The sequence below is a fragment of the Trichechus manatus genome, unplaced genomic scaffold, assembly GCF_000243295.1.
Source record: "Trichechus manatus latirostris isolate Lorelei unplaced genomic scaffold, TriManLat1.0 scaffold00197, whole genome shotgun sequence".
NCBI lineage: Eukaryota > Metazoa > Chordata > Mammalia > Sirenia > Trichechidae > Trichechus > Trichechus manatus.
Window position 1 is genome coordinate 3,055,364 of NW_004444133.1, and position 13,320 is coordinate 3,068,683.

Sequence of the window (13,320 nt, forward strand, 5' to 3'; positions counted from 1 at the left end):
TGTTGTGGGGTTGTTAACCAATGTCATAAAATCACATGTGTACTTCTGTTTCATGAGAAACTATTTGTTCTGTAAGCCTTCACCTGAAGTATAATAAAAAAAAAAAAAAGAAAAAACACCCAAAAAAAAAGAAAGAAAAATAAGTCCAAGGTATGACCAAATATGCTCCAGAATCTCCAAAGTTTGAGTGTCTTTAGACTAAATCTTGATTATACTACAATTGATTGAATTTGTAATATTCTACCTTGTCTTATTCTTACTCCGTTTAAGCAAAGTATGCCCTCTAATACTGTCTGTAGGAATCGTTGGGTGTGTGCATGAATCCCCAGGTGTCTATAGGAATCCCTGGGTGGTGCACATGGTTAACTCACTCAGCTGCTAACTGAAAGGCTGGTGGTTTAAATCCAGCCAGAGGTGCCTTGGAAGAAAGGCCTGATGACCTATTTCCAAAAAACCAGCCACTGAAAACCTTATGGAACACATTTCTATTCTGCCATGCACAGGGTCGGCATGAGTCAGAATCAGCTTTCCAGCGACTGGTTAGGTTACTACTGTCTATAGAATTGGAATGGGGAGAAAATAAATCTTCAAGGTGCAAAATGGACTGAACTATGGGAGACTGACAGGAACGTGTGAAGTGGGGTTTGAGGATATTCTTCATCATAGCTTTTTTAAGGTTTTGAAGGATAAACGGAAGATAACATTTTTTGAATGAAAAAAAAAGCTGCCACATAATTTACTGGCATTTTGAACTGTTAACAGGCATTATGATTAACTTCTTTTGCTTCTCTTAAAAAGCCTGTACATTCTAATTCCTATAGCTAGCGTCGTAGTTAAAGGTAAGTAAGTCATTGCATATTCTCAGCTATGAATGATTAAGGACTCTGGTACTTTCTAGTGGCACTTCAGATCAAAAGAAGAAGGTCTAAAAAAACAAAGGTCTTACTGTTTAAAGGCAGCCACTTCAATAAAGCAAAGTGGTAAACAGATGAGTTAAAGATAACCATATAATAACTGATATTTGTATTTATCAAATGAACATGATCCTGTGAAAATTTCCTGGAAAGACGCACATTGGTGCAATCTCAGGATTCAGAGACATGTCTTATTGTATGTGGGGCTAACCAATGTCTTCTTCCAAAGTACAACTTTCCTGTTTAGGATGTTGTTGTTATTCACTTCTGTCCAGCTGGTCCCGATTCACGGTGACCCTGTGCATAACAGAACAAAACGCTGCCCAATCCTGCGCCATCCTCATGATCGGTTGCAGATTGGACAACCTTCCTTTGTGTTCCATAGAGTTTTTATTGGATGATTTTTGGAAACAGATTTCCATCCCTTTCTGAAAACTCTGTTGAAACCTGCTCAGCATCACAGCAACACACAAGCCCCCACTGACAGATGGTGGCTGTGCATGAGGTGCATTGGCCAGAAAACAAACCCAGATCTCCTGCATGGAAGGTGAAAATCCTACCACTGGGATAGCTTGAGACTAAACTGAGGTTGAGCAAGGCAAGGGCCAGCTGTGACTTAACCCTGAATGTCAAGTTTCTCCAGACCTAGCCACCTCTCGTTCCCCTCACTGGCTTCCCGAGGCTTTCTCCATACCTTTCTTCTTTTCCTTCTTTGATGGTGCTTTTGGTGTGGCTTGTTGGTCAGGCTGACCATTGGTTGTACTTGCTTCTACTTCGTTAGACATGGCAAGAGGGCAGGCAGCAAACGCCAGCTCCAGCAGACACGTAACGACACCAGGCGATTCCCGATGGAGAAGTCTCAAATGAACATAACCTACAGACACCTGTAGGCAGAATTCAAGAGGCATAGTGAGATCATAAAACAGCAAACCCAGACTTTATGTCATAATAGACCTACACACAGTGAGTCTCATATGTAGTTGTCTGTACTCATTTGTGCCTACTCCTTGATTAGCTGAACTCTGGAAGCAGGAGAGTGGGTAGAACTGATTTCTTTGTAATTCTCCAAATGGAAAGATTAAAAGATTTTTCCTTAAGCATTTGATATCTGGCAATATTTAATGATTATTTAGCCAAGTAGTCTGTATTGGAACTTTGGCATAAAAACCCAGTATGAAAGCACAGTGATCAAAACTTGTCATACATAGAGAAGTAAGGTTTCATAGCAAAATAGAAATTGAATACTGAGCCTGATAAGATTGCAACTGGCCTCTGAAAATGGGTATTACAAATTTTGGTTCTTCAAAAGTCACTTAACTATAAAGGCAGTGATAAGAATAGAGGTATAAATTTAATCTTATTCATACTAATAAAAGCTTTTTAAAATATTAGGATTCTACATATGATCTCCGGGGCTATCCAAGCACTTTAAAAGGCGTCAATTTTTGACATTAACACTTAACAAGTACCAGGGAAAGAATGAACTTATGAGGTACCAATTGTGCAATTTATTGAGTATATTTTTATGCTATTATTTAGCTTTATTACCCCAAAAAAGTCATGGCATGTGCTCTCTTAAAGCTCCCCCAAGTATCATGGTAGGTTAAATGGAAAACCACAGTATCATTGTAAGCACACAGAAGTAAACTAACATTTCAAAAATTTCCCTCACCTCCCAGGTGGTCAAAGTTTCTACACAGCTCCAGAGAAAGTGTGAACAAGAAGGTTAACTTCTTACATGAATTGAGGACCAAGGACAAAAGAAAGGGCATTCACTGTTTTGTAATATTGTGAAACCACCCTTGGGCTGGGATGCCCCCCAAACCACCAAAAGCCCTCAATTCTGTGCCTGCACCACCTATTTATTTGAGCTTTTTAATTCAAGAACCAAGCGTACCACGTGGAAACACCCACTCCATCGATTATGACTCACAGCGACCTTATAGGACAGAGAAGAAGTGCCCCATAGGGTTTCTAAGGAACAGCTGATGGATTTGAACTGCCGACCTTTTAGTTAGCAGCCTGAGCTCTTAACCAGTATGTCACCAGAGTTCCACCACATGGGAGTAGATGCCATTTATTTGTATTTAAATTATAAAAGAAGTCCTGGTGGCATACTGGTTAAGAGCTCTGCTGCTAACCAAAAGGTCGGCAGTTCAAATTCACCAGCTGCTCCTTAGAAATCCTATGGGGCAGTTCTACTCTGTCCTATTGGGTCACTATGAGTTGGAATCAACTCGATGGCAATGGGCTTTAAATGATAAAAATTAAGTCTCAAATTTTTATTCAATCAGCTTAAATTGCACTTAGCTTGCTTCATAAATGTGAACAGGCTTTCCTGCAGGTTAGAACTGAATTCCAACCCCCATGAGTATCTGTGAATCATCTCTGAGAATATGTATGACTAATGTTATATGAATTGTTCCATTTGTTAATTTTGCTCAAAGATATTTGACTGGTAGGGATGGTAGGCAGCCAGTGAGGTAGTCTGTCTATAAGTGAAAGTTGTACAACAATAAACCAAAAAAAAAAAAAAAAAAAAAGTTGTCAAGTCTATTCTGACTCATAGCGACCCTATAGGTGCCCCATAGCATTTCCAAGCAGAGGCTGGTGGAGTTGAACTGCTGATCTTTTGGTTAGCAGCAGAGCTCTTACAAGAGCAGAGGACTCAAAATCACACATACATAAGACTTGGGGGCCAGGCACTATTAGCCTTTTACCTGTATTAACTCAAAAAATTTCATAGTAACCCTGTGAAGTTCATATTATATCCATTTTCCAGCGGGGAACTAAGGCACAAAGGAGTTAAAACTCGCTCAAGGTTACACAGCTGCTAAACTATTTTCCAGAGGGGAACTAAGGCACAAAGGAGTTAAAACTCACTCAAGGTTACACAGCTGCTAAACTAGGTTTCTAACCCAAGCTGCTTGGCCTCAAGTCATAGTCCTCACACTGTGCTGATGAATCTCATCTGAGAAGCTACAGAGATGCTGTTAGACACCTGTAGTCGGTTGAATAGTTCCCCCCCTTAAAAAAAAAAAAAATGTCCAAGTCCTAACCCGCAGAACGTGTGAATGAGCTTATTTGTGAAAAGGGTCTCTGTAGATGTAATTAAGTTAAGAATTTTGAGATAAGATCATCCTGGATTTAGTGTGGGCTTTACATTCAATGACAGGTGTCCTTATAAGAGAAAAGACAGGTGGAGATTTGAGACACAAAGGTGATGTGAAGACAGCAACAGAGGTTTGAGTGATATGTCTACAAGCCAAGGAACACCAAGGATTGTAGGCTGCCTACATCAGAAGCTAGGAAGATGCATGGAATGGACTTAGCCTCAGAGCCTCGGAAGGAAGCAACCCTGCTGACACCTTGATTTTGGACTTCTGGTCTCCAGAACTGTGAGAGAATAAAGTTCTGCTGTTTGTAGTCACCCAGTTTGTGGTAATTTGTCATGGCAGCCCTAGGAAATTAATACAACACCTCTATTTTTTATCAGAGCCTTGACTGCTTTCAGAGGTTCCCAAAATTTGTTTTCTGGCCACATGATAAACAAGTCTCCTAGTCATCACCCTACTCTTCTAATTTCAGAGGGGCAATAATTATTTCCTTAATTTCAGCAAATTTAAAGTGGATATTTATCCACGTTAACAAAATCAGGAGGTGAGATTAAGTTACTTTAAAAATAAGTTTCTCCAACAAATCATCATAGCTCTGTCTAAGGAGGCACATGGACATTCACCCTCCCTGCACCCTCATCTCCCCACCAGGCTGTTTCCTTTAATTTAAAAGTTGCTCAGACCTCACCTTAGAAATAAGGAAAAAGCTTTTGTGTGACCCTGTAGACCTCTGATGACCATTTCATGACCCTTTCAGGATTAAACATCTACAACAGATAGTCTCCTACCCACTCGGCTTCTGTCTCTTTCATATTCCCTTCTCCTCAAACGACTGTTCATCTCAACTCTAGTCTAAGAAAGTCAACTTCAACTGCTGATGGTCTCCTGACCAAATCCAGTTACTTTGGTTTTCATCCTGCTGGGGGTTTCTGGCTGCATGCATCTGACACCTAATCCTTTTTGTGAGACTTTTTCCCCCTACTTTTTTCTCCCATGAAAACCATGAAGCTCCAGTCTATGGTTTCTATATGCTGAATTGTGAAGATACTTTTTTTTTTAAATGATGAAATTTTTCTAAATTTGAGAATAAAGTTTGAAACGTCCCTGCTTAATCCTGTAGTGGCTCCCCTTTGCATTTAGGACAGATTTATTTAGATTCCAGCTTTGGATATGAGGCTCTTCAAGATTTTGCCCCTTTTGGTGAACCTTATTTACTTTCACTCCTGTATACCAACCCATACATACTCATTTCTCCTAGAAATTTCTTACTCTCCCACCCCCTCACATCCCTATCCCAATTGTCCCCTATTTGTCTCAGGGACAGTAAGACCTCCTCCCTTCCAAACACACATGGCCATCGCATGGTTTTCATGAATCTGTTTACTTGTCTGTCCACCCACTGAAATGTAAACTTGAAGGCAGGAGACTCATTTCTCAGTGTTAGCATGTGTACCCACTCCTCTGAATGGTAACGAGGACTGTTTCAGCTATGCCTATTTTCTTCCTTCCTTGTTATATGTATACATTTCTATGCATTACCTATTTCTTAACTTTTCTCCTTTTTCTTTAAAATTTTATGGATGCTAAATGTACAATTTAGTCTGTGGGTAGCAGATTATTCAGATGGGGCTGTGACAAAATTCGAGGAGTGGTTAATGCAGCCCCAAAGATACTATTTCCTGGTGATTGAAACAATGACTACTGGAATGTTTCGCCTCCTCAGTTTGGGGAGAGGGTGAGAAGTTTTCCTTTGAATGAAGGATAGTCGCATTTTATTGGATGGAAACACTTATTTTGTTGTGGGGGAGAAGTTCAAATGTGCAGAAGGCTATGTGTGGATGCTGAGTAGCTAACCGGGTGGTCTGTGCCAGTGATTAAGTTGTCTCAACTTCAAAATCACCTTTCTATACCTGCTGGAACTCTGCCAACATTTCTGCTTTGCTAGCTGGCTATGTGGTGTCTCTGCCAATAGGGGGTGCTAGAAGGAGACTGCCAAGCTCCAGAAGGGACTTGTACATTCCTATCTGCTTCACATGGACTTTCTCAGGGCTTACAGCCCCTGTGTTACTCTAGCAGTGCTTTTTCACCCAGGCAGCAACAGTTCCTTCCCATAACAGGTACTGAACCCAGTTTTCAGCATTTCCACCACTTGCTGAAATAGCCTTATTATATCCCCCTCTGAGACACCAGCATCAGTCCCCCAGTACTCTCTCCAGAGATCAGGGTCTCTGGCCTATAGGGCCCTTCCCCAGAATGTAGAGACACCAGCCATTGCTGAGCAGCAGGCCCTTCTCAGAGGTTGGAGTAGCTGCCCCACGAGGCCCCACTTTGATGATTCTAATCTCTTCTTTGTCCCTTCAGGGTTAGGGGTGGTAGTGATTTCTGTAGTTTGCTTACCCAGTTATGACTTAGGGTTCTCTTTGTCCTCTCAGTTATCTAGATAACAACTTTATATCTAGTTAACTCTTTGCATTAAGACCTACTTCAATAACTGATGTGGTTTCTCTCCTGACTGGACTCCAACTGATACAATGGTAATGCTAATCTGTTTTGATTTTACAGGCTGAAAAACTATTCTTTAAGAACACCCTAAATGTGACAGATCCAAGATTCATTTAAACATCAACCTTCAAGCATTATTTAAAACCACATTAATTTGTGACTTGAAACGGATAGTGGTGATGGTTGCACAACATGGTGAATGTAATTAATATCACTGAATTGTACACTTAAAAATGTTCATATGGCAAATGTTTTGTTATATATAAGGTCCCTGGGTGGTATAAGGGAGCCCTGGTGGTGCAGTGGTTAAGAACTCGGCTGCTAACCAAAAGGTTAGCAGTTCGAATCTACTGGTCACTCCTTGGAAACGAGCGACAGCTCTACTCTGTCCTATAGGGTCACTGTGAGTCAGAATCGACTTGCTGGTAACAGGTTTTGTTTTGTTTTGGGTTGTATAAATGGTTGCACTTGACTACTAACCTAAAGGGTCATGGTTTGAACCCACCTAGTGGTGCCACACAAGAAATACCCAGCAATTTGCTTCCATGAAGATTGAGCCAAGAAAACCCTACGGAGCAATTTCACTCTGTAAACAAGGGGTTGCCATGAGTTGGAACTGACTCGACAGCTATGGGTTTGGTTTTTGTTATATATATTGTACCAAAAAAATTTATATATATAATATATACATAAAGAATGATAAATTCACCACAGAGCCCTGCCATCCCAATCCTAGGAACCTACCCAAGAAAAATGAAAAGCCAAATCTACACAAAGACATGAACAAAAATGTTCAAGAGCAGCATTATTCAAAGTAGCCAAAACCTGGAAACAATGAAAATGTCCATCACCTGGTGAACAGATATAGACTAAATGGGGTACAGCCATACAAATAGAATACTATCCAGCAGTAAAAACGACTATTGATACATGCTACAACCTGGATAAATTTCAAAAACATCTAGTGGGTGAAAGAAGCCAGACACATAAGACTACATATTGTATGATTCCATTTATATGAAAAGTCCAGAAATGGCAAATTTATAGAAATAGAAGACATATCAAGTGGTTGCCTAGGGCCGTGGGTAGGGTCAGAGATTAATTGCAAAAAAAAATATGAATTTTTTGGGTTGATGAAAATGTTCTAAAACTTGATTGTGGTAATAGTTGCATAACTTTATAAAATTACTAAAAATGTATACTTACAGAGGGTAAATTCTATAGTGTATAAATTATGCCCAAATAAATCTGTTTAAAAAGTTGAAAAGAAAAAAATAACCAACACCACATTGTTTTGGCTTCCAAGGCTATATTTACGTAGTTTAAGATATTCACTTTTAACCAAGTGTAAGAACTACAAAAGAGTATTCCAAAATAGTTTCAATTTATGGAGGGCACCTGAAGTATTTGTGCAGCTAGTTCTTCAAACTTGTCTTGTTTAGGTCAATGTCAAGTTCAACAATACATGGGTTGACAGCATGGGCTTGATAGATGGTCTGGAATTGGGTTAGCTGAAAAAATAGCCTAGGCATTAGAGATAGTTTCTCATCATTGAAACCTGATATTGTACTTTCCTACTGGATATTATTTCTGACCAGAAAAGACTAAGCTTATTAAGTTTGGCAATTTTGATTCTAAAGTGACAATATTTTAAAGGAATTTGAGAAGTGCCACGAAGTACTTTGAGGGGTTTGGGGGAGGGAATGGTGGCATGCGAATTAATTCATGAAAGTAATACAACACATAGGAATCTCACTACTTAAGACCAGGTATAAAAACTATCTAGTATTGGTGGACTGGCTCAGAATGGAAGGATTCTAAGTGAGTGGGGCTATCTTGGTTTTACAGCAAGAAATTTGCTCTGGACATTTAAATGTAACTTTTTTTCAGCATTGGAATTGTTTTAAAGGTGTTTGGTATCCTTTGTTTATATCCTTTCACTGAACAAAAGAGTCTATTTTGGGATTATAGGGCAGTTACAAAAGACAAGGGAGAAAAAGTACCTTTACTAATTCCTGATGAAAAGGGATCTGCAAATTAGATTGCAATAACCATTATAGTAGGTCTCCATTACAGGCCATACAAATTAGAAATGTATCTACAATCCCTGAAATAAGCAGAAGGTAGTCTCTGCTCATAGGCCTCAAGAGTCAAAGATAAACTCCTTTTCTAAAACAATGTGAAAGTCTTAAAGAAAGATTTTAACAAAGTGTATGTGTGAGTGTGTGTATCATATACCAGCGTGATAACATTCACCTTTCTCCTTAGGCTTAAAGAGAAAGCCTCCCATCACAGACTTTTCAAATGTCCGTGTGGTAGATGGAAGAAGGCTTGCTTCCAGACTTGCTTCCCTTTGCAGAGAATAATCAGTTTAACTCCAACATTCAAAAGCTTACTCTTTCCAACATGGTTACAGAATCGTCAACCACGCCCACTGGCTTCAGTGGGTTTTAGAATGAACTTATTTTTGGAAAGAGATCAGTCCTGGTAAAGGGATCCCAAAGGCAAAACATTTCTTAGTTATTTCCTTTACCTTCCTGAACTAGGTACTGTTGAAGGAAGTGTCTAGATTACATTAAACTATGAGGGCTGATTTAAAGCTCTAGTATGGTAAGAGGTTTCCCACAAAGGGACACACACCCAAGTGGGTGTAGGAAAATCAAGTAGTAAACAGCCTTCTTACTTGTTGGGTTTAGTCCCAGGGGCCCTTCTAACCAAGGGGCACAAAATTAGTCAAGTAACATACACAAAGAGATTAAGGCAGGGGTTACAAACTAGAGCTCAAAGCATGCACAAAACGTCACGTTGACAGTTTCCCATCTAAACTTGGTTAGTTATTCTGGTTCTCTGGGACAGGCTGTCTCCTTCATTAGAAGCTTGAGCAGAGAAATAAGAAGAAACATCTGGAAACATGAAGATCTAAAAGTGTTGTATATTCCTGACCCATTTTTAAGGCCTCACATTAAACAGAAAGTTGTAATGGAACGTAAATGCATAAAATTAGCTCCCATTTGAGTGAAGATATCTAACTTGGATTTTGGACTTAATACAGCCTCCCTGAAAGAATGTGGGGACTTCCCCCTTCCGTGTCACTAGAATCAGATGACTAGGAGAGATTCTGGAGCTTGCAACATCTTTCTTGGATTCTGAGAAGGCTCTAAGAGATGTGTACCGGAAGACTGCACGAGTTATCTTAGGATGACTGTGCCATTTGTACTAACAAGAATCAGTTATAGTTTGTCTCTTCCTTAAAGTGATTCATGCAAGATGTCTAGAACCCTGGAATCGCCAATATGGTGGGCACTGATCAGTCTGGGCTTTGTAGGGACAGATTGGACTGGCACCTTTTTATATATACTGACTGGCTTACCCTTCCCACCAGCAGGAATGTAACAGTGTCAGCAATGTTGCTACTTAACCATTCTAGGATTCTGAAGCAATATGATGGCACAAGTTTGTCTCTTCTATAACTCACCCCTGTCCCCTCCAGCCCAGTGTACCTTCTTACCGTAATAATACAGAGCAGGCAGGAATTTGGTCAGTCTCAGAATGTTGGTAAAACAAATAACTTAAGGACTTATTTGATGGTAGCACCATTCCATAGATGATATAGAATCTGTTTTTAATGTTAAGAGGAATGGGGAAAACACCTAATACACCAAGTACTTAAGACATGACAGTCCTGTGAAATAAGATGTGTTGCCATTTTATGAATAATGAAATGGGCTCGGCAACCCAAGATCTATAGCTAATAAGTTGCTGAGCTCAAAATTGAGCTGTCTGTGTTCCCTTTTCTACTATTTGTACTCTCTCTTTTCCTGTCTTGCTTTATTTGTTTCATAGAAATTTTCGTAACCCATTGTGAATCAGATGGAATAATGCAGATAAGCACAGTCTAAAATCTCATTGATCTTCATCTGCATTTTATAGGCTGTTTTCAAAAAGCCAGGATCCCATTTAATATACCAGTTAACTTTTCAGAAAGAGCCACATTAAATAGACACAGGAAAGAGAATCAAGGAGAGTCAAGAAAAAGCAATATACACATCTTTGCTAGAATGTCTAGTACTTTGTACTGGTCAGTGTATGTGCATCCTTGTCCTTTGGAACTTTATGCCTGCCTCAGCTGAAGTGCTGAACTAGGACATGTGAAATATTAACCTCTAAGGCAAACCTCGGGGGCCAAGAGGCCAGCAAACAGCCTTCACCAGTATCTTCAAAGCAGCCTTTTCAGAATAAGGGACCTTGCCAGAGATGCTGCAGCAAACTTATGCTGTTCCTTACACTTGATGCAAAGCCCTCCCCCATTAACTGCTTGGACGCCTATGCTTTTAGAAACACTTATTCTACTCTGCAAAGGCCAAGCTGAGCAGACAGGAAGAGTTTTGCAGCCTGTTTAATTGGGGAATAAGACTATGTTAACACACCCTGAAAAGGATTCCTTAAGAAGATTTTCTTGTAAATGCTGACACTGCTGTAGGGGCCTCAGTAACAGAATATGCTGGGATCAATGAACTAGACACAAGTTACGCATTTACAGCAAGAATGTATCACTGCTTTTAACCCTTAGAAAGGTTGCTGAGGACTCAAAGGGCATATGAACTCCTTAACCAAGAAGATTTTCCCTATCTTTGGAACCAAAGCAGATCAGAGTTGGAGTTCCCTATACCGTAGATTTTGGGTAGAGGTATGTTATGGATTAAACTGTGTCCCCTCAAAATGTATGTTGGAATCCTAACCCCTATACCCGTGGATGTAATTTAATGTAATGCAACCACTTTCCATAATGTAATCTGATGGAATGTGATCAATCAATCAGTTGAGATCATTGCAGTGTAGGGTGGATCCTAAACTTGATCACTTCTCAGTTACATGATGAGCAGATCAGACACGGGGGAAGACAGACTATGTGAGGATTGTCTACAAACCAAGGAACACCTGAGATTACCTACAAAGAAGGAATCGACAAGGCTGAGACCCTGATTTGGACTTTTAGCCTCCAGAACTGTGAGAAAATAAATTTCTGTTCCTTAAAGCCATGCACTTGTGGTATTTGTGTTAAAGCGGCACTAGGAGACTAAGACAAGATGGTATAGCAAAGCAGCTAAGAGTTGAGGCTTGAGTGTCCCACACACCTGGAATTCACCATTGTTTAGCTCTGTGGCTGGAGGCAACTTATCAAATATTAATTTCCTCATCTGTAAAATGGGAATATAGTTCGCAGATCCATTACAAGGAAATCAGTAAGAATTTATGTAGAGACTTCAGTGCATAGCCTATAGAAAATGCTCATTAAACGGAAGTTAGGTTTCAGAGAAGCCAGAATGTTGTGTTGCATCCAACATTGCTTTATCCACAACGAGTGTCTAAACACATTTAGAACTTTTAGAACTAGGACTAATAAGCAGAAGTGGAAACATGTAGGGATAGTACTTTAATAAGGAAAGTTTCAGGTGAAAAGGTGAGCGGGTTTGCTAATGTTAGAGCTACCTCCTACCCAACTCTGGCTTCTGAGTTTACAGAAGATAGGTTCTGATGGGAACAGAACTTTGGGAACAAAATCTAAGTTACTCAGAGAGGTCTGTCCTAAGGGATCCCGAGTCAAATCCAAGCCTGCATCATGACTACTGACAGCTTAGAAGGTCTACTTCACATCAGCTGGGGAGTTTTTAAGATGTAGATGTCCACACACATCCTCCTTCCAAATGAATTAAATCAGAATCTCTGGAGGAGACCAAAGCATCAATATAGTTTAAGGATTCCCAGATGATTCCAATGTACAGACAAGTTTGAGAACCACTGGTCTACTTCAACAATCCTTTGTCCCCTTAAAGACATACCAAGTGCGTTAAGCTACTGAGCTGGAAGAAACCGAGGGAATAATTTGGTCTCATCTTTTCCTTTTAAATATCGGGAAACTGAGGGCAAGAAAGTATATGACTTGTCTAACTGGGGATAGAGCCGGTACAAGTAGAGATCTAGATGTTATAGCATGGGACCCTATTTCCCTATTTCTAGACATTATATGTGTCAGTTTGTTTTTAAATACTTTTTAAGCAGACTGTATGAAACACATTACATAAAAGCTGAACCAAGACTGCCTTCTTTTTAGTAGATATACCAAGCAAAGAACAGGAAGGTAGCTTAGCAGAGTACTTTGAACATGGCATTTCATTCAGCTTTTCACTTAAGTTTCTGAGCTACAACAGTAAAGGGATTTGATATGGTCTAATCAGACATTGTCACAGAGTTTTTTTCTGTCCTGGTAGCAGTAGTCAGACTTGGTCAAACTGACTCATTAACGTTGATTTGGCTCCTTGGAAGAAAGCATTTGGCTAAGGTCAAAGACGCAACCCGTAGATCAAAGAATTCAAATTTATTTCAGTACATTCTCTACCATTCAGTGCTTAGCCTTTCAGATTTTTTTTTTTTAAAGCCATGGTAGAAGTTTGAGTTCTTGAGTTGGCAACTTTGAATACTCTTGACTCATTGTAAATGACTTCTCCTAATTTTCTACCCCCCCCCATTCATTTTGCTTTTAAAATAAGCTTTTATTTGGAATATCTCTATCAGAGCTTACGGAATAGCATCATCATAAAGAGTTTAGAAGAATTTAAGCTGTAAAAGGAGCTTACTGCAACTCAAATGAGGGTCCCCATACCACCCAATTCAAAAGTGCTCTTAAGGTGAATTCTTAAGTTTATGATAAATTTTGCAACTATATTTTTACTCACTTATTTCAGTACAATGACTATGAGTTTGAACATTTAGTTTACTAGGGTTGGAAA

General features: G+C 39.6%; 1 protein-coding gene across 1 annotated transcript in view; it reads right to left on the minus strand.

Moving 5' to 3' along the window:
• Positions 1-13,320, minus strand: part of DAB2 (DAB adaptor protein 2) — a 56,899-nt gene that overhangs the window by 20,137 nt on the left and 23,442 nt on the right. The window contains exon 2 of the mRNA XM_004387893.3: positions 1,609-1,798. Within this exon, the coding sequence (XP_004387950.1) occupies positions 1,609-1,699 (91 nt within the window). The 5' untranslated portion in view covers positions 1,700-1,798. The remainder of the gene's footprint in view (positions 1-1,608; positions 1,799-13,320) is intronic.